Genomic DNA, 20,762 nt, shown 5'->3' on the forward strand with positions numbered 1-20,762 from the left:
AAGGCAGAAGGAGGAACAGTTGGAAGGACTTGAGACTGGGAGCAGAAGACCATGTTTGACTGTGGTGGCCCAGACAGAACGATGGAAAAGACCTCTGTGACTCCGCTGAAGTCAGACGAGCGGAAATCACAGCTAGTGTGAATGGCAGTGCGTTGATTCTCAGGTTGGGAGGGTTGACTGGGGAACATGTTGGGGGACTGAGGGCTTATGATCTCTGTTGTTTCTGAGAAGCCTGAACCAACCTGCTGCCCCAGAAAGGAGGGTAGTAGGAAGTGGGGAGGGGGGCTGGAAAGAAGTCACAGGAAGAATTATTAGTAATTAGGGGTAATTGCTGTGTGGAACAGGAGGCCTAAGAGGTGGCCCAGCTTAAAAAGGACAGTCTTCCCACTGGTCCACGTAGCTTTGTGGCTTTCCTCAAGCAAGGCAGCCACCCCAGCCCTGGAGGAGAAGCAGGTGCAGAGGCGCATTGGGGCCTTTCTGGGTGGTCACGATGGAAGGACAGACAAGATTCTTAAGGAACTGGCAGTGTGAGCAAGTGATGCCGGGTTAAAGGACAAGAAGCCAACAGCTATGGACCCAAGAAGACCCAAGTAGAGAGCTTTGGGCTCACCAGAGCTCAGTGTAGACAAGGAGGAGGTGTGTTGAGAGTGACGATGGCAGGGGAGCTGGAAGGATGGTCTCAGGTCAGACAGGCGGTTGGCTTTAATCTTTAAGATGCTTACATTGCATTACAGCTGCCATTTTGTGTGTCTTTCTCCTGTCTGAGGAATGAATCTGTGTGTTCGTTAAAGGAGAAATGGTTGGCAGGTAGCTTGAACTTCAGTGAATTCTGATCCTGAAATGAAACATTTCCTTTTAATTGTTTCATATACCTTTCTCAGCTTTTTGTCTGTTTGAAGCATATTTCTTCTCTTGCTCTTTGAGCAGCCAAAATGGATGTGTTGGATGCATTGGCTCTGTTAATAGGCCTCTATTGGGTGCCTGTTGTCACTCTTAAATGTAACACCACAGCCATAATTGATGGAGAGTTGAGTTGTAAGCTTTTAGGACTAATTGCAAAGTCTAAACTAAAACATTTCCTGGAGCTGCCTTTAAATACTAATAATAATACCCTGTATAGGTTTAGTGCTGTACAATTTACAAAGCACTTCCGCATACATCATATCATTTAATCCTCACAATAAACAAGGCTTTTTGAATGCTTAAATCTTTCCTAAGTGAGAAATCATGTTGCACATCCTGATTTAATCCTGGTGGGTCGCCAAAAGTTCTTGATACAATAACCATTTATCGAGCACCTTCTGTGCATAAAGCACTTTACTGAGGATACCAAGGGGTAAATTTCCAGTAAATAAATATCCAGTAAGTGGTACCTATGCAATAAATGTGATCCTGCTTCCCAGCCCAATTTCCCCTCCTCATCACTGTCACTATTTTGGAGGCTGCTTGCTAAACCATAAATTGATATAAATATTGCTGGGAACTCATTGTATCAGAGTTTAAGCTTTTACAACTAAGGATTCTGATACTTATCTAAGCTCAGTGATTCTTCAGGAAGTCTTTCTATGGATTTGAGCTTGCACTTTCTTGAAGAACTTGCACAATTAATTGAATCCTCAAAAATACTTCAGACATCAAGCATATATGAAAATGCCTAGCTATTGCGTTCATGTCCTGATTAAGATGATTAGGGTATGATTCCAAGAGTACAACTCGCCCCTCAGCCCCAGAAGGCTTGTTATCGAGTACAAAAGAAGGCATAATCATCTCTCGGTGCTGTGAGCGGCCTGGGATGCTTGGAGGAGCCTGGAGGACTGAGGACTTCCCAGGAGGGAGCTCTGTGTGTGAGGTGGGGGTGGGAGATAGCGCTGGAGCCGAACCCAGCCTCAGGACTTGGAACCTGTGTCCAGGAGCCCCTTCGTTCCAGGCGTGTCCTCTGGACCCCTGTGGCTCCTCACACCTTCTCCAAAAAGTAGAGGACCCCCCAAATGATAGGAACCTTCCGAGGCTCCTGGGCAGAACGGTCCCTCAGATTAAGCGAGTGACCTGCACACCATTCCTTTCCCCCTCAAGGGCACGATGAGGCCCAAAGGGCTGATGTGGCCTGCAGGTCAGCCGAGAGGCTCTTCTGGTCCCAAGACTCAGAAGTGGTCACTGGGGGCATCGCTTCTCCAGCCATCTTCCTGCTCCTTGTTTGGCATCTTAATTTTGTTAACTCTAGTGTTACATTACCTCTCATTCAGCTACTTCTAGGGTCGTGTGGTTTGGGAATGGGGGAGGACAAAGCCCACTGGCCCATATGTTTTACTAGTGCACTCGTTTCCTGGACACACAGGTTTTTTCAAAAGTTTTCCCATGATACCGTCTTTTTAAATAACCGCTTTTGTGTATTTTACAAGGGAGGCTGATGTCTGGATTGCCAAATTATTTCTGGTTCTTTTGAAACGGAGGTTAGGCGATCACAAACCAAAGACCTTCTGGGCAGATGTGCCTAATGCTTTATTTTGACCCAGAATATGCAGCTAGCATCCGAGCATCCCGTAAATACTCCAGAGAGGACCGCGATTAAGAGCTAGGCTCGTGGAGCGGGAGTTTGAGCATTTAGTCTAAGTGATCACTGTTTCCAACTGGGACTGGCATCGCGCTTTAAGTAACTGTGTTCTGATCATTTAGGTCTCTCTTTATAGGGCATCTTTCATGACCAAGACTGTCCAGTACCAAAATGAGCTACATAAATTCCTAATCTGGGATACAGCTGGACAAGAACGAGTAAGTCGCCCTTTAATTTACTATGTGTTTTTCTGAGGCCCACCGTAAAGCTCCAACCCAACTGTCAGTGTCCCTGTCATCTCACGTTACTCGCTTCTCTTCCGTGCGCCAGAGACACATTGATTTCCATTTGCGTCGGCCAGCCTTTTTCTTTTCAATTAGAGCCACAACGTCCACTGATGGAGAAAGTGATAATGAGCACTGAGGGCATTTTTATACTTTTGAGTGTCTTAAAGTAAATGCTGACTAACAGGCCTGATAAAATCCCACTCAGAGCATTGTGTGTAATTTGGGGCTCCATCCTCTAGCAAAGATATAAAAGAATTAGTGGTAGAAAGGGAGCGTTAAGCACATCTCATTTATAGCTGCCTTTTAAAAGCTAAAGAGGGAACTTTACAGCATATAAAGTTGGAGATTTAAGTGAAATGGATGAGCTAACTCCGAGCCGAGCAATAGGTACTTAATAAATGCCTGATGATAGAATTGTCCAAGATGGTTATCTGCTTGAGGAAGAGCCCGAACCAGAGGTGGGGCCTGGGCCGTGGCCTCTCAGTGCAGAGTGCGATTTGGTGAGGCCCACCCGCATCAGACAAGGGGTGGGGAGGCAGGGCAAGGAACAGACGCTGCCCGCTGCCTCATTTTCCCTCTGGGCCCGACGTCTGATGTCCCTGTCGAGGTGCGTCTGGCAGCCACCCCATTATTCAGCTGCTGTTTAATTTTGTTTTCAAACAGTCCTATCAAAACAGGACATCTGATGGATGCACGGTGCTGTCGTGAGCGCCTAGACGTGCACCGGAAGTAATCAGGAGAGGTCGTCCGTCATCACGATCTTATCTAAGACAGCATAGATACTGTGTGTGGTATAAAGTCTGACAGGCACCATCACAGACAAATGGGGGAAGACAAAACAAGCCATTACGGTCGTCCTAGACATAGACCTCATACATTTGTACCGATTTAATGTCTTAAGTTTGCTGTTTGGTTCCTTCTGTTGTGTTTTTTGTTTTTTTGTTGGTTTTTTTTTAACACCGGATGTCATGCCCTACGTCCAGTGACTCATCTGAGATACATCTGCTTAATCTCCCCGTCCACACTCCTCCTGCTTTGTGTTGTGCATCTAGAATGGAGCGTTGAGGACAGCCAGACCCTTGCAAACCGTCACTCTTCCACCCTTCACGAGTGTTGCTTCCCGTGGTCTCCATGAATATATCTATAGACACAGCCCTGGTGTCTGTCCTATTAGCCAAGAACACCTGTAGCTCTTCATACCAGTAATACATGTACCTTTCACTGAATCCCAAGTTTCAGTTACCCCCTCCCATATATTTGATGATACAGCAAAACCCTCATCATAAAGAATCATGCTATAATATAGACTCCATTATACTTTGAATCGGAGCCTGTTCTAGCATACACAGTGATGTAGAGTATCTCTTTTCTCTAGAACATAAAAAAAGAATAACACAGGGCTTTACGCCTCTCCCTTACTACTACCATAATATCAGGATTCTTTTAGGTGTTGTCATTAGCTAGTTTGCCTGCCTCTTGTTTCCACGCTTCTAATGGACTCTGCACCAGGGTAGTTGCTCTGAGATGCAAATCTGCCTCCCCCCCCCCCCCCGAAGCAGGTCACTTAGCCAGGGGCTGGCATGGGGAATGGCAGGCAGGCAGGCATGTGGGGTCCAGAGGACTGCCCGGTGGAACCCCATGCTGTGGAGGTCATCAGGAGAGGAGCACTAGCTGCTGAGCACCCCCTCCAGCCAGGTGTTGCAGGGAGGAGTTCATGTCCAGGCTGGCCAGGTCACCAGGGGTCATCTGACAGCTAACCACACTTGGTTTGAAATGCTGTGAGCCTCATACCAGACACATCCAGGAGCTTGGTCTGACTGCCAGTTTGCCCTGGGCAAGGCCTTTCAGACCTGACTCGGCCAGACTCCATTTTCACTTCCCACTAGTTTATCTTTTTGGACCAAACTGCTTACAGTTCTCCAGCATGCTATACGGCCTCACCCTCCTACTAACCATGCACTGTTCCCTATGCTCGGAATACCCTCCCTCCCACTTCAGCCGAGAAAACTCATAGGCAGCCTTCAAAACTCGCCTTGATGGCACCTCAGGGGGGCCTTTCCTAACCATCCCTGCTATGTTCAGACAAGTCACGGCTTTACCATTTGCCTGCATTGCTCAAATCTGAGTCTGGAGGTCACCTTTGATTCCTCCGTCCTCATCTGCCCCTCACATTTGTTCTATCAGCGTGCCTCCCAGCTGTGGCTTCTAAATGTACATCATTACGTTCACCTCCCTCCACCTCCACTGCCGGCACTCTGTGCTCAGCCACCTGCGACTCACTAGAGGGTCCCTGTAGCCTTTTAACTGGTCCCCAACTTCCCTCTTCCCAGCCTGCCACCCTGCGTCATTTCTCCTCACGGGACCCGGAGGGATCTTCTGAAAACAGAAATCAGATGCTGTTGTCTTCCTGCTTAATACCCTTCAGTGACTTCCCACTGCTCTCAGATAGCCAAGATCTGAAATGGGGCCTGCAGAGCCCTGCACGGCCTGCTCTGCCTTCTTGCCTCGGTTTGCCCTCCTGGCTCGTTCTCCCTCTTACCCACTGTGTTCCAGCCCACTGGCCTCCATTCAGTTCCTCCAACGCCCCAAGGTCCTTGCCTCAAGCGTTCACGTACGTTGTTTCCTCTGCTGGAACTCTCTCTTCTTTTGCTCAGACCATGGCCGGCTGGCTCCTTCTCAGTCTTTTAGTCTCAGGTTCGGTGACACACCCTCAGAGTTTTCCCTAACCCCCCTGCCCTAAGCAGGGCCCCGGTGCATTCTCCATCACTGCCTCCTATTCATTTTCCTCAGGACCCTCACTGCAATTTGTAATTAGGTGATCTGTCTACTGAACTTGATTGACAAGAGCTGGAACCCGCGTCTTGGTCACTGCCGATTTCCCACTGCCTGACAAAGCACTGATGCTCAGATGCTGGTCAAATCAGTCAGTGATGAACTCTTCAGAGTATTTATTTGTATCCTACACTGTCTTTGATTGCCCCCATCCATGGGATTGTCTCCTGTTTCCTTACTTGTCTGTCTTCTGTCAGACTGTGGGCTCCTTGTGGGCAGGGACTGTATTCATGTCTGTCCTCTCAGCCCCTGGCACACAATATTGCTGTCAGTGGATTTATGTCAATCTATTGCCAGCCCTACTTTTGCACAGATAAGGAAGGACAGATCCTCTGCTGTTACCATGTGAGTATTGCATGCCTCAAATTATTAATTTCTGATATTTGCGTATGTATTGTTCCCTACATTAGTAAGTTCCCTACAATAGTAAGACTCATCATGGAACCAAAAGGCATCGTAAAATGAGAAGAGAATCCTTTCTGAAGAACTGACCGTTCAAACATCCTTTCCCCATTTGACTCTTGCGTCCATTGCTGTCTGTGGTTTTGGCAGGTGGATTGTCTTTCTGATGGTCCAGTTGCAATTGATTTGCAAATTGATTTCATTAAGTCAGTGAAAGTGATTTTGGAGAACTTCACAAATGTCATGCAAAGCCTGCTGATGGTGGGGATCTTGTTAAATGAAGGGGAAGTACTGATCAGGATGATGATGTAAGTATTTCAGAAGATAATGATTTATGGACCAAAGAGTTGAGCAGCCTAGAAAAAACTGATGGAGTGCTCAGATATTTTTGTAAAAATTCCCTTTTTGTGATCAGATGGGAGAGTCAAACATGAAATGAAAGATAGACATCGTATTGTGCTAGCATATAGTTTTATCAGAAGAATCACAGTCCTCAATCAGCTTCGATTCAGTGTTCGTTCAGGAAACTAGCTCCAGGTTGCAATGATAAACCCTAACTTTTTCCAAACATCAGATGAAATTCAACTTCTCATAATTTCAATTTATTTTCTCAAGAGAGTGCCTTTGTCAGATCTTTTTGTCCCTATTTGCTATCCTAAACGAATTCATTCCTCCCCCAATCGTCCTTCACTAACAAGGATTCCCACAGTAGCTTGGAGACAGACCCAGCACCGTGCACAAACGAGCACCACAGATACCATAAACACACCATAAATGGAGCAAGAACATTTCAAATACTTTCCAAGAAAGCCTCTTAACTGAACTTTAATAGATACCGCCTCCAGTCCTTGGATGTAGGTATATGAATCTTCACATGGTTTCTTCTGATGACCGTTTGCAGGGGACGGAGCACCAGGAGGGCACAAACTCGGTTATTGTCATGGGAACAAGGAAATGTCCTCATGTTTTACAGTCAGGAAAACGGGGCGCCTGGGGGGCTCAGTCAGTTCGGCGTCTGCCTTCCGCTCAGGGCGTGATCCCTGGGTCCTGGGATTGAGTCCCGCATCGGGCTCCCTGCTCGGTGGAGAGTCTGCTTCTCCCTCTCCCTCTGCCCCCCACTCATGCTCGCTCGCTCGCTCTTCCTCTCGGGCGCACTCGCAAAAATAATAAAATCTTTTTTTTTATTTTAAATAAAATAAATAAAATGAGGGAAACGTGTGGTAGTTGAGTATCCTCTAGAGCTGGGGTTGGCGCTCTGGCCTGTTGGCCAAATACAGCCCACTGCCCGGTTTTATTGGGACACAGCCCCGCTCGTTGGTTTACACATTGTCTGCAGCAACTTTCACTCTAAAGTAGTAGAGTTGAATAGATAATGAAAAAATCATATGACCCACAAAACCTAAAATATTTGCTACGTGGCCCTTCCCAGAAAAGGTTTTGCCAACCTTGATCTTTTGGAGGAGAGATGTGCTGACATCCTTTGAGTCTCTTTTAATCTGCCACTTTCTTTACGCCAAAAGGTCATGGAAAGAGTTTCAGTGTCAGTAATGGCAGGGTGGCTTATAAGGGACTAACCCTCCTAGAGATAACAGTTACCCACAAACCCTGGACAAACCATTAAAAAACAAGTCTCCGAAGGCACTGCCAGATGCAGTCAGAGACTGCAAAGTGAATTAGAGCGGGTGAGGCTCGTATTGGTATAGCTTTTCCCCAAAGGGCACGCTCTAGTCCATGCCACACAGCGTAGCTAGGACTCAGGCAGAAAGGCCCGGTTTTTAGTTTGTGGTATTTGAGGACAGAGTTCGATGCTGCTGGAGCAGCCCGGTGGGGAAGGGGACAAATCCCAGAAAAGATGGATCCAGCAAGGAAGGAAGCTCCAAAATCTGCTTAAAATTCCCTTCAGGCCTTCGTTTGACTCCCCGCTGCAAGTGCACAGGGAAGACATCGAGGAACCTAACAGAAGAACAACGGCTAGAGCGGCAACGACACAGCAGAGAGACAGTGGGAGCTTCCCGGGAAACTTTAGAAGGGCCAGGCCTTACAGGGAGAGACCATGGCCCAGAACGACAAGCAGGCCCACCCTCACCGTGTGCAAAACCAATCTCAGGGTGATTGTCCAGGTCTTAACACTTCAGAGAAGATCCTAGAAGCCAGAGAGTATAAATACACTCACAGACTTAAAGGAAGAGTAGTCTTACCAACTTAACTGCAGGTGGGGATTCTCACACAGAATGGAAACTAATGATCGAACAAATGGAAATGCTAAAGCCGAAGACCCCAGTACCTACAATGGAAAGTCCCTGGGATGACCGGCAAAACAAATTAGCCAATCGGAAGAACAGAGCGTGGGAAACGTTAACAGCACCATGGGGGACAGATCCCAACAGCCTGATGTGTGTAACTAGAGACCCAGAAGTTGTGAAGAGAGAAGGGAAACAATAAAAAGATACTTTGAGAAAATTTCCCCATTTTGGTAAAACATATCAACTCATAAATCCAAGAAGTTCTAACAAACTTATACGTACAAAGGAAACCACACAGACCACTGAAAATCGAAGCGAAAGAGGAAAACCACTAAAGCAGCAGAGATAACGGACACACACTGCACAGGGAACAGCCACGCACGTGGTCCCCAGCTTCTGGCAGAGGTGGTGCGGGCCCGAAGACGGTGGGGCACAAGCCTCTTGAAAGTGCTTGAAAGCAGAAATGTCCATCTGCCAAAATTGGCTTTCAGGTACAAAGTCCAAGGAATGACCTTTTTAGAAGAATAAAAGCTGAGAGGATTTGGCAGCAGCCCTAGAAAGGTTGTTCAGGCCGAAGGGAAGCACCACCAGGCGGTCACTCATATCGATGGGAAGAATAAGAATGCTAGAAGTGGTAAACAGGAAAATCTTTTTTTCTTCTTAACTTACTTACTGGTTATTAATGTAAAAATTATAACATTGGTTTGTATAGCTTACAGCATATGTAGATTTTTAATATTTGACAGCAGCACAGAGGACAGTGGGGAAAAAATTAGGCTCTTGCAACACTGTGTTATTTTATGTGAGGTGTTGCATTTTAAATTCGAAGTAGACTGTGAGAAAAAAACGTAGTTATAAGAGCAACTGCTTAAAAATACAAGAAGGTATAACTAAAAAGCTAGTGAGCAAATTAATATATTAAAATTGGATACTAAAAAATAGTTGATGCAAAAGAGGGGAGGAAAGGAAAAACTGATTTTTTTTTTTTTAATGGAACAAATACAAAACAAAGCGGAACGGTAGACCTTATAACCAGCACATAGTTGAGCGTGGTTTTTGATGCATTCTGACCACCTCTGCCTTTTAAGCAGAATGTTCAGTTCCTTTACATATAATGTACTTCCTTATATAAGAGGAATACCTTTACTATGAAACATAGCTTAAAAATCAGGGAATGGGAAAGGATATCCTATGCAAATCATAACCAAATGGCAATTATTGTGGTTGCATCAATATCAGCATATGTCAGTAAGGTAGCCTTTTGAAGTCAAGAGTGATTATCAGGAATAAAAAAGGGGCATGATAAGGTGGGCATTAAGGAACTTTCTGTACCGATAGAAATGTTTTACATTTTGGTAGAATTGTGTTCGGATGGATACACATACACATTAGTCATTTTATCAGAACTTTAAGATCTTTTATCTAATTTAACCAACTGAGCCACCCAGGCACCCTGAGGTCTTTTATCTAATTTAAGGTCTTTGCATTTCTCTACATGAATTTTACCTTACAAATTTAAATGCTAAAGAAAATAAAAAACCAACAACCTTGTAAAGGATGTTGCCAGCATAATAACATCAAAAATTAAAGCTAAAAATTATATATCTTATAAGGGGTTAATACCCAAAATAAATAAAGAACTTACACAACTCAGCACCCAAAAAGCAACAACAACAAATAATCTGATTTTTAAATGGACAGAGGAACTGAATAGACATTTTTCCAAAGAAGACGTACAGATGGTTAACAGACATACGGAAAGATACTTAACATCAGCAATCACTAGGAAAACACAAATCAAAACCATGACGACATCCCACCTCACATCTGTCAGAATGGCAAGTATCACATAGACTGGGAGGCTCAGTCAGTTAGGCGTCCGACTCATGATCTCAGCTCAGGGCTTGATGTGTCAGGGTCATGAGTTCAAGACCCGCATTGGGCTCCACGGTGGATGTGGAGCCTACTTAAAAAAAAAAAAAAAAAAAAGACAAGAAACAACAAGTGTTAGTGAGGATGCAGAGAAAAAGGCACCCTCTTGCACTGTTGGTGGAAATGTAAATTGGTGCAGCCACTATGGAAAACAGTATGGAAGTTCCTCAAGAAATTAAAAATAGAACTACCATATGATCCAGTAATTAATTCCACTGCTGGGTATTTACCTGGAGAAAATGAAAACGCTAATTCAGAAAGATAGATGCGCCCTTGTTTATTGCAGCATTATTTACAATAGCCAGGAATGTGGAAGCAGCCCAAGTGTGCATCGAATGATGAACGGATAAAGAGGGGTGTGGGTGTGTGTGGGTGTGTGTGGGTGTGTGTATAAAATGAAGTATTTCTCAGCCATTAAAAAAAAATGAGATCTTGCCATCTACAACAATGTGGATGGAGCTAGAGGACATAGTGCTAAGTGAAATAAGTCAGAGAAAGACAAATACCATGTGATTTCACTCATATGTAGAATCAACAAAAACAAAAACAAAAAAGCAGAAACAGACGCATAGCTACAGAGAACAAAGTGGTGGTTGCCAGAAGGAAGGGGGTGGGGAAGTGGGCAAAATGGGGGAAGGGGAGTGGGAGGTACAGACTCCCAGGTGTGGAATGAATCGGTCACGAGGGTGGAGGGTCCAGCACAAGGAATATAGTCAATGCTATTGTACTTGTGATGAATGGGGACAGATTGGTAGCTCTACTTATGGAGAGCACAGCATATCGACTTGTCCAATCGCTTTGTGGTACACTTGAAACTAACATAACGTTGTGTGTCCGCTATATGTAAAAATGAATGAAGCAAGTGAAGGAACAGAAGTGAAAGAAAAGCTAATACCATCACATGGTGCTCTCTGCATGCCTCTGCTAACCCTCACCCATGAAAGTCAGCCCAGAGTCTTCTCCATCTAATAATGTTTCCTATTCTGTAGTGCTTTCTTGCTTACAGTTCTTAGTGTCGTTATTTTCTGTCTCCAGCTTGACCTGTTTTATTGGACGTTATTGGGCTTTCACCCCAGGGGCAGAGATTTTTCTCACAATGAGTAGGAAAGCTTCGGATGTGTGGACATCTGGTCTGGCATTTAGTTGAACATCACCTCATACTCACACAGCCCTTAGTTATTCACCAATTCTTGCTTACCTGTAGTGTGCCAGGTATCAGGCTCCAGAGATAAAATGGTATGTGCTAAGCAGACATGCTCCCTTCCTGTCTTCCCTCCTGGAGTCATAATTTCACTTTCTTTTGCAAAACTCAAAGTGTAGAAGCCCAAGGTTAAGCTCACTGGATGAGAAGTGGCAGAATCTAACTCTGTATGTGAATTGTACGGTGCACCGGATGCTCGCCTCTGGCGACAGTTCCTACCTGTGCTTGGGGGTCAGCCACCAGAACGGAGAAGCAGGAGGAGAGCACGGTGCTATCTCATCAGCCATAGGAGTCAGGTTTCAGAGTCAGGGTCTAAGACAAAGATCTAGGATAGGTAAATTGCTTGGCTGCAAGCACGGGCATCCCGGCCACTGAGCACAATGCCCAGGATCGGTGTTGACTGGGTAGAGCCGCACGTTTTCCACTTCCCATCTTGTGCTCATCAGGAGAGGTGGCCTGCTGACTGAGCCCTGCAGTTATCCCTCTGCCTCCCCTTCCCATCCCTTCCCTCCCTGTCATCAGGTAGAGGTGGGGGGTGGGAAGGGGCCATGGGCACAGAGTGAAAGTCATGTTAATGAAATGAGAGTTGTACACGCCTTTGGGAATTGCCACGTGTGCGGATATCAAACAAGCCAGTTACAAACTCATCCAAGTAGCGAATGTAAATGTGTACTCGTTTCTGCAGGACAATCAGCATTTAGATGACAGGCTTATCTTTACGGCACCCGAATGCAGCCACTTCTCTGGAGAACTATCTACAGCATTATTTTTATCTCCTTGATAGTTGGGAAGCCAAAGTTTAAAAGACTATTGAACAAATGAATTCGGGAATTATAACATTGAGTTCAATTAAAAAGCCTTTTTAGCTGAAACAATTGTTTATAGCACCGTATTTAATTCCTATAAAACTGTACTGTAAACTGTCCTCTGAGAGCGTTACGTGAAAAGTTTCTTGCCCTTGGTAATTGCCGCTTCGTCTGCCCTGCGGCGCCGTGTCATCTGCTCGGGCTTAAGAGAAAGATTACCTTTGTGCAGGACCACTGGGCTTAAAAGTCTGGCGAGAAATGTCTTTAACCCGCTTTCCCAATTCTGTTGTGTCTTTCTCCCCGTCCTCTGCAGTTTCGTGCCTTAGCGCCGATGTACTATCGAGGGTCGGCTGCGGCCATCATTGTTTACGACATCACAAAAGAAGTAAGCCTTTCCATTTGCTGTAGACTGTTTTGAAAGCTCTCTCTTGGCTGCTTCGGCCTCCAGTTGCTTTCGTGTTTTGTGTTCCAGGAGACATTCTCAACGCTGAAGAACTGGGTGAAAGAGCTCCGGCAGCATGGCCCGCCCAATATCGTCGTTGCTATTGCCGGGAATAAGTGTGATCTTATCGACGTCAGGTGCGTTACAAGGCCAGGAGACAACAGTGCTGGCTATATGTTCCCTTTTTTCCTGAGCAGTCTCCAGTATAAGAATCTTGCTTTTGTCTCTGACATTGAAAAATTCCTTTTTGTTTAGTTGGAGTCCTGAAGTTTCAGACAAAAATTAAGAGTTCAGACGTTTGGGGATGAGTAGATGAGAGAGAGAGAGGCACAGGTGTGTGATTTATGAAAACATCGGTCACATCATACTTGACATTATCTGAGATGAGTGCAGCCCCCCAGTTCCCATGACACCAGGTGCTTGAGCGGGGAGAACATACACACTTTAAGGGAAGCACATTTACTGGAAGTCTCTGGACCACTTCCATGATTCCCAGAGCAAGGACTTGACTTTGGCAGGGAAGGAAACCCTTGCCGTTCTGTGATCGTCCCATCAGACGGATGCATCGCCAGGAGTGCTGAGTTGGGTTTTGTGCTTGTGGTACCACAGAAGTGGTGTGATTGGGAAGACCACATGTCAGGGCTCAGTCACTAGCCATTCATGACATCCTTTGTCATCACGAATCTGGTTAATACTGGGTAGGTGGGGATAACGTTCAGCTCTTGAAGGGTAGAATTTCTGATTTGCAATTATTGCCTTCCAGAGAAGTCATGGAAAGAGATGCTAAGGACTACGCCGACTCCATCCATGCGATTTTTGTGGAGACGAGTGCAAAAAACGCGATAAACATAAATGAACTCTTTATAGAAATTAGTGAGTATCTCTGTGCCCTCTGGGTTTTCTCTTTGCAGAGTGCCTTAATACAGACTTACACGGCTGGGGAGAATTCCCTCCGCACATAGAGTGGTCTGGTCTCCGCCATTGTTCTCAGCGGAACCGTGTGGGAGAACATAAGAGTGGCGGCCGGGTCTCAGATTATGTTCTAATTGCTGGGGAGCTGCTGCCTGGTGACTGCAGCCCTTCTCGAAGAGTGCTGCTACCGAGTAAACAGTTCGCAGGGCCTAGAGGTCCTGGAAGCTGTCACCTCTCCCTCAGTCTCTCTTTAAATGTGTTTCAGTTAGTCATCCAAAGTCATTGAAAATGAACAAAACAATAAAGGGAAATAAAATGCAAGTGGGACTCCACTATAAGAAAACCCTCAAGAGTAAATAAATACCAGGCGAGTAGAAAGTAAGGCCTGTCTTTCCACCCTTCCCCCTTCCCTTTCCAGAAGTGTTAACATGAGGCCGCTGGATGGAGGGAGGCTGCCACACCCCTTCGGGGTCCTCTACAGATTGTATCTGTGTTTATTCATTTCATTCAAATTCATCAAAATATTTATTGAGAACAGTTCCAGGCTCAGGGGAGACCGTGGTGAACAAGACAGACGCAGCCCCCGCTCTCCTGAAGCACGCATTTTGCAGGAGACAGGCTGTGAGCACAGAAACGAGCAGCGTCCCTTCAGACGACATGCAGCGATAGGAAAACATAATGTGGGATGAAGTGAAGGAGTGTCTGTACGTGGTCAGCGAAGGCCTCTCGGAGCAGGTGATGGTGGAGCTGAGATCGGACAGAGCAGGCTATGCGAAGATCTGGGATTCACGTTAACTTGACGTGTCAGAGTTCCAGGTGGAGAACAGGAGAAAGCCGGCAGGGCACGGTGAACTTACTGGGTGAGGTCAGAGATGACTGAGGCTGGAAGCGTGCTTGGCCATCGTGTAGAGGAGGGAGTGCAAAATCCAGCACCCACCAGGGCCAGCCAGGGACGGGCCATTAGCACTGGGACGTGGGAGCAGCAGAAAGCCTGGTGACCCCTACAGCTGGTACATGTGGGCCCTGCTCCAACAGGCGGGGTCACAGTGGAATGTAGGCTCCTGGTTGTCCAATTAATTACTGGGGTTATTTTTTTTTAAAGATTTTTATTTATTTATTTGACAGAGAGAGAGAGCACAAACAGGGGGAGCAGCAGAGGGAGAGGGAGAAGCAGGCTTGCCACCAAGCAGGGAGCCCGATGCGGGGCTCAATCCCAGGACCCCAAGATCATGACCTGAGACCTCAGATGGACGCTTAACTGACTGAGCCACCCAGGCTCCCCTACTGGGGTTATTTTTATCTTTTTTGATGATTTTAGTTTGTTCGGAGATCTGGATTTTATGTAATATGTCCTGCTATTTAGATCTGGCCATTCAGATATTTTCAAAGCACCGTGCAGGCCTACCGAGCCCATCTGCCATCATTTGGGGCCACTGGCCTGCTGGCCAGCAGCCTCTTGTCCGGTTCCTTCCCTTCAGCATTTGAAGCCCTGGTGGTGTTGTCTTCCTCACTGTAAAAATGGTCACCGAGATGCATGTTTGAAAGGCAACATGAAGCCAGTCGGGAATTTTTCAGTTCAAGCTAAAATACCTAAGCACGTGGTGTTGTGAGGGTGCCAAAAGTAGTGCTGTGTTTTACGTGGTCTTTACTCCGGCAGTATTGAACAGGATGGTAGTGAGTTATGCCAACAGTGAAAATTCTTGTATAAAAGCTAGCATGTACATACTCATTTTAACTGTGAAAAATAAAAAAATATATGTTCACAAAGATTAGAAAAATTTAGAGAGAAGTAAATTGAGTTTATTGTTTACTGGATGTTGTAAAATTGCGTTAGCGCAGTGCCTGGCATTTATTGAAGTGTAATATATGGACAGAAGGGTGCTTAGAACTGTAAAAGAGAAGAGGAATTTGCACAAACTGAGTATACTCCTACAGGCGGCACGCACATCGAGACCCAGCAGTACTCCAGAATTCTCCCCCATGCCGCTGCAATCCCTCCCTGTCCCCCTGCCCCCAAGGGAAGCACGGTCCGGACTGCTGGCTCTTCAGATTTGTTTTGCCTGTTTTTATACTTTATATTTTTTAAAAAACATACTATATGTCCTCTTTTTTATGTGGCTTCTTTAGCTGTACGTTACATTTGTCAGATTCATCCATATCATCGCATGACTCATCCTCATGACCATAGTGTGTGTGTGTGTGTGTGTGTGTGTGTGTGTGTGCGCGCGCGCGCAGTAGTACTAGTAGTAGGGGAGAATACCCACCATGTAGTTATCCATCCTCTTGATAGGTATGTGAGTAGTTGCTTGCAGTTCAGAGCTGTGGCAAGTAGTACGTCTGTGAGCATTCACGTCACATCTGGTGTGCGTACACCGCGGACGCATGTTTGTCACATCTGTTTATACCCAGAAGAAGAGTTACTGAGTCACTGGGTGTGCAGGTGTTCAGTAGGAGTTTGCCACCAGTCTTCAAAGTGGTTACACCAGCAGACACTCACACCAGCGGTATATGGAACCCCAGTCACTCCGCGTCTGTGTGCCAGTCTTGATCTGCATTCATGGTCGACAGTTAATGAAGTTGAGCCCCTTTCTGGATATTTATTTATTTTTATGTGAAGATATCTGGATATCCTCTTTTGTGAACTTTTGCCTATTTTCCTGTTGAGGTACTTCCCTTTTTCTTAATTATGTTTAGAGTTTATTTTGGATATGAGTCCATCATTGATTATGTGTATTGAAAGGATCTGCTGTGTGGCTTGATCTCCATTTGTGAATCAACTGTTTCATAGAGCCGGGATTTTTAATCTTGATATAATCCAATTTATCCTTATTTCTGTTAACAGTACTTTCTGGCTCTGGTTTAGAGCCAGAAAAATGTTCTCCTCTGCTTTCTTCTAAGACAGTTTCAGAGATGGCACTGTAATGCCAGCTGGATTTCCATGATTTGTTTATTAGAAATATGTAACAACAAGAAGCTTCGGTAAAGCTTTTAAATAAATTTGCAGTTTATTCACAGCAGTATCTACAGGCTTTTGAGAAGTAGTCGTAGGACATTCTGGGGGACACTTTCAAGTGTAGACACCATGCTGTGTACTACCCACCTGGATTTGCAGGCTGCTGAACGTGCTGGAGGCTCCAGGCTTGGTGACCAAGGACCTGAGAATTGGCAGATTGCATCTCAGCCTTGTTAGTGCCACGAGATGCACGTGTCCGTTCATTCCATGCTTTCGAAATACTTCCATGCCCGTTACTGTGCTAAATGATACCAGAAACAAAGATGGAGGAAAGAGGACCGTTTCCCTTGAAGAACTTTGGGTCTAATTCAAGGGACATAGCTCTGGAGGCAAATGAGTAGCTCTGGCCCCTGGCTGATTTTAGAATGGGAGGTATTAGAGAGAGCTAGGAAGTGGGAGGGCATCTGGAAGGCCTTTGTGCATGGACACAATCCTTGCATTACGGGCTGGGTAGGTGGGTGGTGATTTAAGGTTTCTCCTGAAATTGACATTATGCTTCACGGAGCAGTAAAGTGAAACCTGTTCATTCTCATGCATTGTTGGTAGGAGAATAAAGTGGCACAGCCTCTTTAGAGAGCAATTTGGCAGCATCTGTCAAAATTTAAATTGCACGTCCTTCTTGCATTTGTGCTAGATAGACACTGGGAACATGGTGTGTCAGATAAATACCCAGGAGTAGAATAGCGTGACCCAGTTCTTCCGCCTCTGTTAATTTATCTTACACATCGGTTCACAGAGATATTTTTTACATTGTTGTTAATACCATCACAACGTTGGAAACAAACTAAATATCCATCAACAGGGGAATGGTTAAATAAATTATGGTACATCCATGCAATGTAGTAGCATAGAGCTATTAGAAACAGTGGAGCAACCCCCAGAGTATATTCAGTGGAAGCAGCAAGGTGGACAACAGTGCCCATGTCTGCTCCTCTCGGGGCTTAAGGACGGGGCCAGGTACAGTTGTGTGTGTGTCCTGTACGTGTCTATGCACACCCATCTCTGGATGGTGGTTCTGCCCCAAGGCAGAGGGACAGGCATGTTCTGATGGAATTTGTTTACCAAAGTGCATATACTCCCTACTCAGAATGATTTGTCGACATGTAATTTCTTTTTATTTAAAAAAATTTTTACTAAATACAATGTGATATCCTTGTTCAGGCCCTTGAACAGAAACAGGACATTAGTAGAAAAACTGACGTCATCTAAACGAAGTCTGGACCCTTAGTTAGTGAGGTGCCAGTGCAGAATTCTTCATGTCCGCACATGTCCCATGGGAGTGTAAGATGCGGGCGTGCCCCGGGTGAGGGCTGTATAGCAACTCTCTCTGTTATTTTTGCAACTTTTCTGTAAATCGAAAATGATTCCCAGATTGAAAATTCGTCCAACTCTTTTTATTTTCGTGAAACCTTTCCAATTGCATCTGCACAATTGTTGCGTCTGAGAATGAACAGATTTGGAAAGTTAAAGCTCTTCCCTTCCCTCCTCTCCCCTCTGTCTAGGTCGAAGAATTCCGTCCGCTGACGCCAACCCGCCATCTGGCGGTAAGGGCTTCAAGCTCCGGAGACAGCCTTCCGAGCCGCAGCGAAGCTGCTGCTGACCGAGCCTCGGCCTCCCCGACTTAATGATGAAGTAGGTGGCCCAGAGAGTTAACAGGAGGGCTGGGGTCCCCACCGGCGGCTTTCGCCTCGCCGGTGCGGGTCTTCTTCATGCCAAAAGGACTCAGAGAAATTGGCCAGTTCTGCTTCCTGTTTGGAGGCTGCGGCAGTAACATTTCAGTCTGCGGACCTCCATCGTGTCACGGGTCTGGTGTGCAGAGGGGACTGCGTCATTGGCTTTTGACCTTGCTGAAAAGGAACATGTAATTGTATGGATGGTAGGATTAAATTGTTGAGTAGTTTTGTAATCAAGATTTTATGTAACATTTGTAAAGGGAAAATTAGCACTTTCGTGGTTCTTGAGGAAAAAAAAGGCCTTGCAGAGATTGTAATTTCCTTGGTTTCCCGTTACCACTGTTCGAGGGAATCGTATCATTTAAAATGTGGTAGGTGATCCTGAGTGGAGGGATGGCAATCATTATTGGGAGCTAACCTGGGTTATTTATAGGACTGATGGAAATGACTCCATCCCCGCCATCTCTAAAGCACTTTTCATTGAATACTTTAGCCCGTGAGACATACAGTAAATTAATAACAGTAACAACAGAGGCATAGCTCACCCGAGGTTTGCATTCTGACCTCGTCCTGTATGTGTCACAAAACACATTATTGGCACCTTTTTAAATAAGGTCTCGTGGTCAAGATGGTGGCGGGAGAGAAGCGGCCTGGAATGAATTGAATTGCATATGCTTGAACTGACTAGCAGTGGCTTAAAAAAGAGGAAGAAGAGGGGTAGTAACGAAAGTCGTGTAAATGCTGTCAATTTTTATTTAACCCAGATATTTTGGTGGGAAAACAGTTATCTGCTGCTTAGCATATGTCAAGTTGTAGTCTGTATTTATGAGACCATTGCTTAAAGATTATAAATTATGTAAATACGTGAATAAATTCTATGTTTCACCCAACACTCCATTTAATCTCGCAGCCAGTGTCTTGGTGTGCCCACGCACCTCTCAGCCTGGCGGGGGGCGGGGGTGCTCTGCCGCACATTTCTGTTGGGCGAGAGCACAGAACACTTGGCTCACAGTCTTTAAAGAGGTCTCTGCCTTGACTTCCACCCACCCCTCCCTTCCACATCCCGTCTGGAAATCATAATCAAGACATATGCCACTTTGACAAGCCTGACTAGCCCTTCCTAGCCTGGGGGTAAAAGATTACGCTCCAAGTTCAAGTCATTTCACCTGATCTTGGTAATAAGTTTCTTTTAACATTTACAACGACCTCAGACAAGGGTTTCAAGCGAGCTTTCCTTGTTAACAATTCAGCTTAGCTTTCCGTTTCCTTTATTCCCCTGCCTCTGTTAGTGGTTAACACTCTTTCCCTCAGGGAGCCTAATGAGGTTTTTAATATAATCTAAAAATAAAGCACTGAAGTGAAGTTGGTGACAATTTGCTCCTGGTCTAATTTGGCACCCTTCCAACCTGAGTATTGTAAGGGAAGGAAATTTACAAGATTAAATAGGAAATGAAACAGCTTGAATTTCAAACTAAATTGTGTTTTCAGAGCTATCCTTAAACTGAACAGTTGAAACTTTTAAAAATAATTGTTATTTCCCTGTGCCCCCCACTTGATATGGGTAGATTTTAATGGGAAAATTATAACTCAGATTAAGTAAAAAGCGATTCCCTTTTCCCTGGTGTGTATCTTGAGCATTTGAAATTATTTATTCTCTTACTGAAATCATATGGAAGGAATGTAGTTGGGGAAAATTCTAACATTTTGTTTAAAATACATGCGGACTTCCTACCCTCCTAGCATCTTGGTGCCTTCCCACCTTGACATAAGCAAGCTGTAAGAGAAAACACATGATTCTAAGGGCGGGCTCTTGACACCTGAAGGGGCTTGAATTTCCTTTCCTATACATGCAGATGGATCAGGGCATCTGGCCTCAGCCCTGGCGTGTCCCTAACATTCCCACTCCGGGCCTCTATCTCCACGACAACAAACAAAAGAAAAACAAAGGGTGCTTGACTCACTACCGAAGAGGCGGTGCAGGGGTGGCCCTTTCTGTCTTATTTCACCAAAAGATGACGCACATCTGTGACCTTCACAGTTTTCCCACCAAACCTGTCAGCCACTGTCGATGATTCCCTGCGGTCCGGGTGCCCGGGGAAGGCCACGTGCTTCCGTGCCTCGTCTTCACCGTCGAGGCGTTGGCCTGCCTCTCACCCTGTCCCCGCCTCACCCTGTCCCCACCATCACTGCATTTAGCCCAAAACAGGGCCAACTCTTCAGGCCCTCCTTGGCTGTTCTTTCTTCATGACTTCTCACGCTCCTCCCCGTGTGTAGAGAGGCTTCTGTGTGGTTCTGGCCACGTGTTTTAGTCCCAGAATGAATGACGGCTGGCTGGCTCGTGCCACAGCGCTGCCTTCCCACGTTCTGGGGCCTCTTCTCCCCTCGTTTTCGTCAGACTGTCTCAGGAATCCACGAGACCCTGCTTCTCATGTAGCGCCTTCTCACCACTAGCCCAGCACCACGTTGTC

The 20,762-nt window shown here is 45.7% G+C and overlaps 1 protein-coding gene across 1 annotated transcript in view; it reads left to right on the forward strand.

Moving 5' to 3' along the window:
* RAB22A (RAB22A, member RAS oncogene family) overlaps nt 1–19,191 on the forward strand; it is a 49,563-nt gene extending 30,372 nt beyond the window's left edge. The window contains exons 3-7 of the mRNA XM_040638516.1: nt 2,688–2,769; nt 12,568–12,639; nt 12,727–12,833; nt 13,460–13,569; nt 18,124–19,191. Coding sequence (XP_040494450.1) covers nt 2,688–2,769; nt 12,568–12,639; nt 12,727–12,833; nt 13,460–13,569; nt 18,124–18,221 — 469 coding nt within the window. The 3' untranslated portion in view covers nt 18,222–19,191. The remainder of the gene's footprint in view (nt 1–2,687; nt 2,770–12,567; nt 12,640–12,726; nt 12,834–13,459; nt 13,570–18,123) is intronic.
* Nucleotides 19,192–20,762: the final 1,571 nt, after the last annotated feature.

This window comes from Ursus maritimus, unplaced genomic scaffold (genome assembly GCF_017311325.1).
Source record: "Ursus maritimus isolate PB19 unplaced genomic scaffold, ASM1731132v1 scaffold_22, whole genome shotgun sequence".
NCBI lineage: Eukaryota > Metazoa > Chordata > Mammalia > Carnivora > Ursidae > Ursus > Ursus maritimus.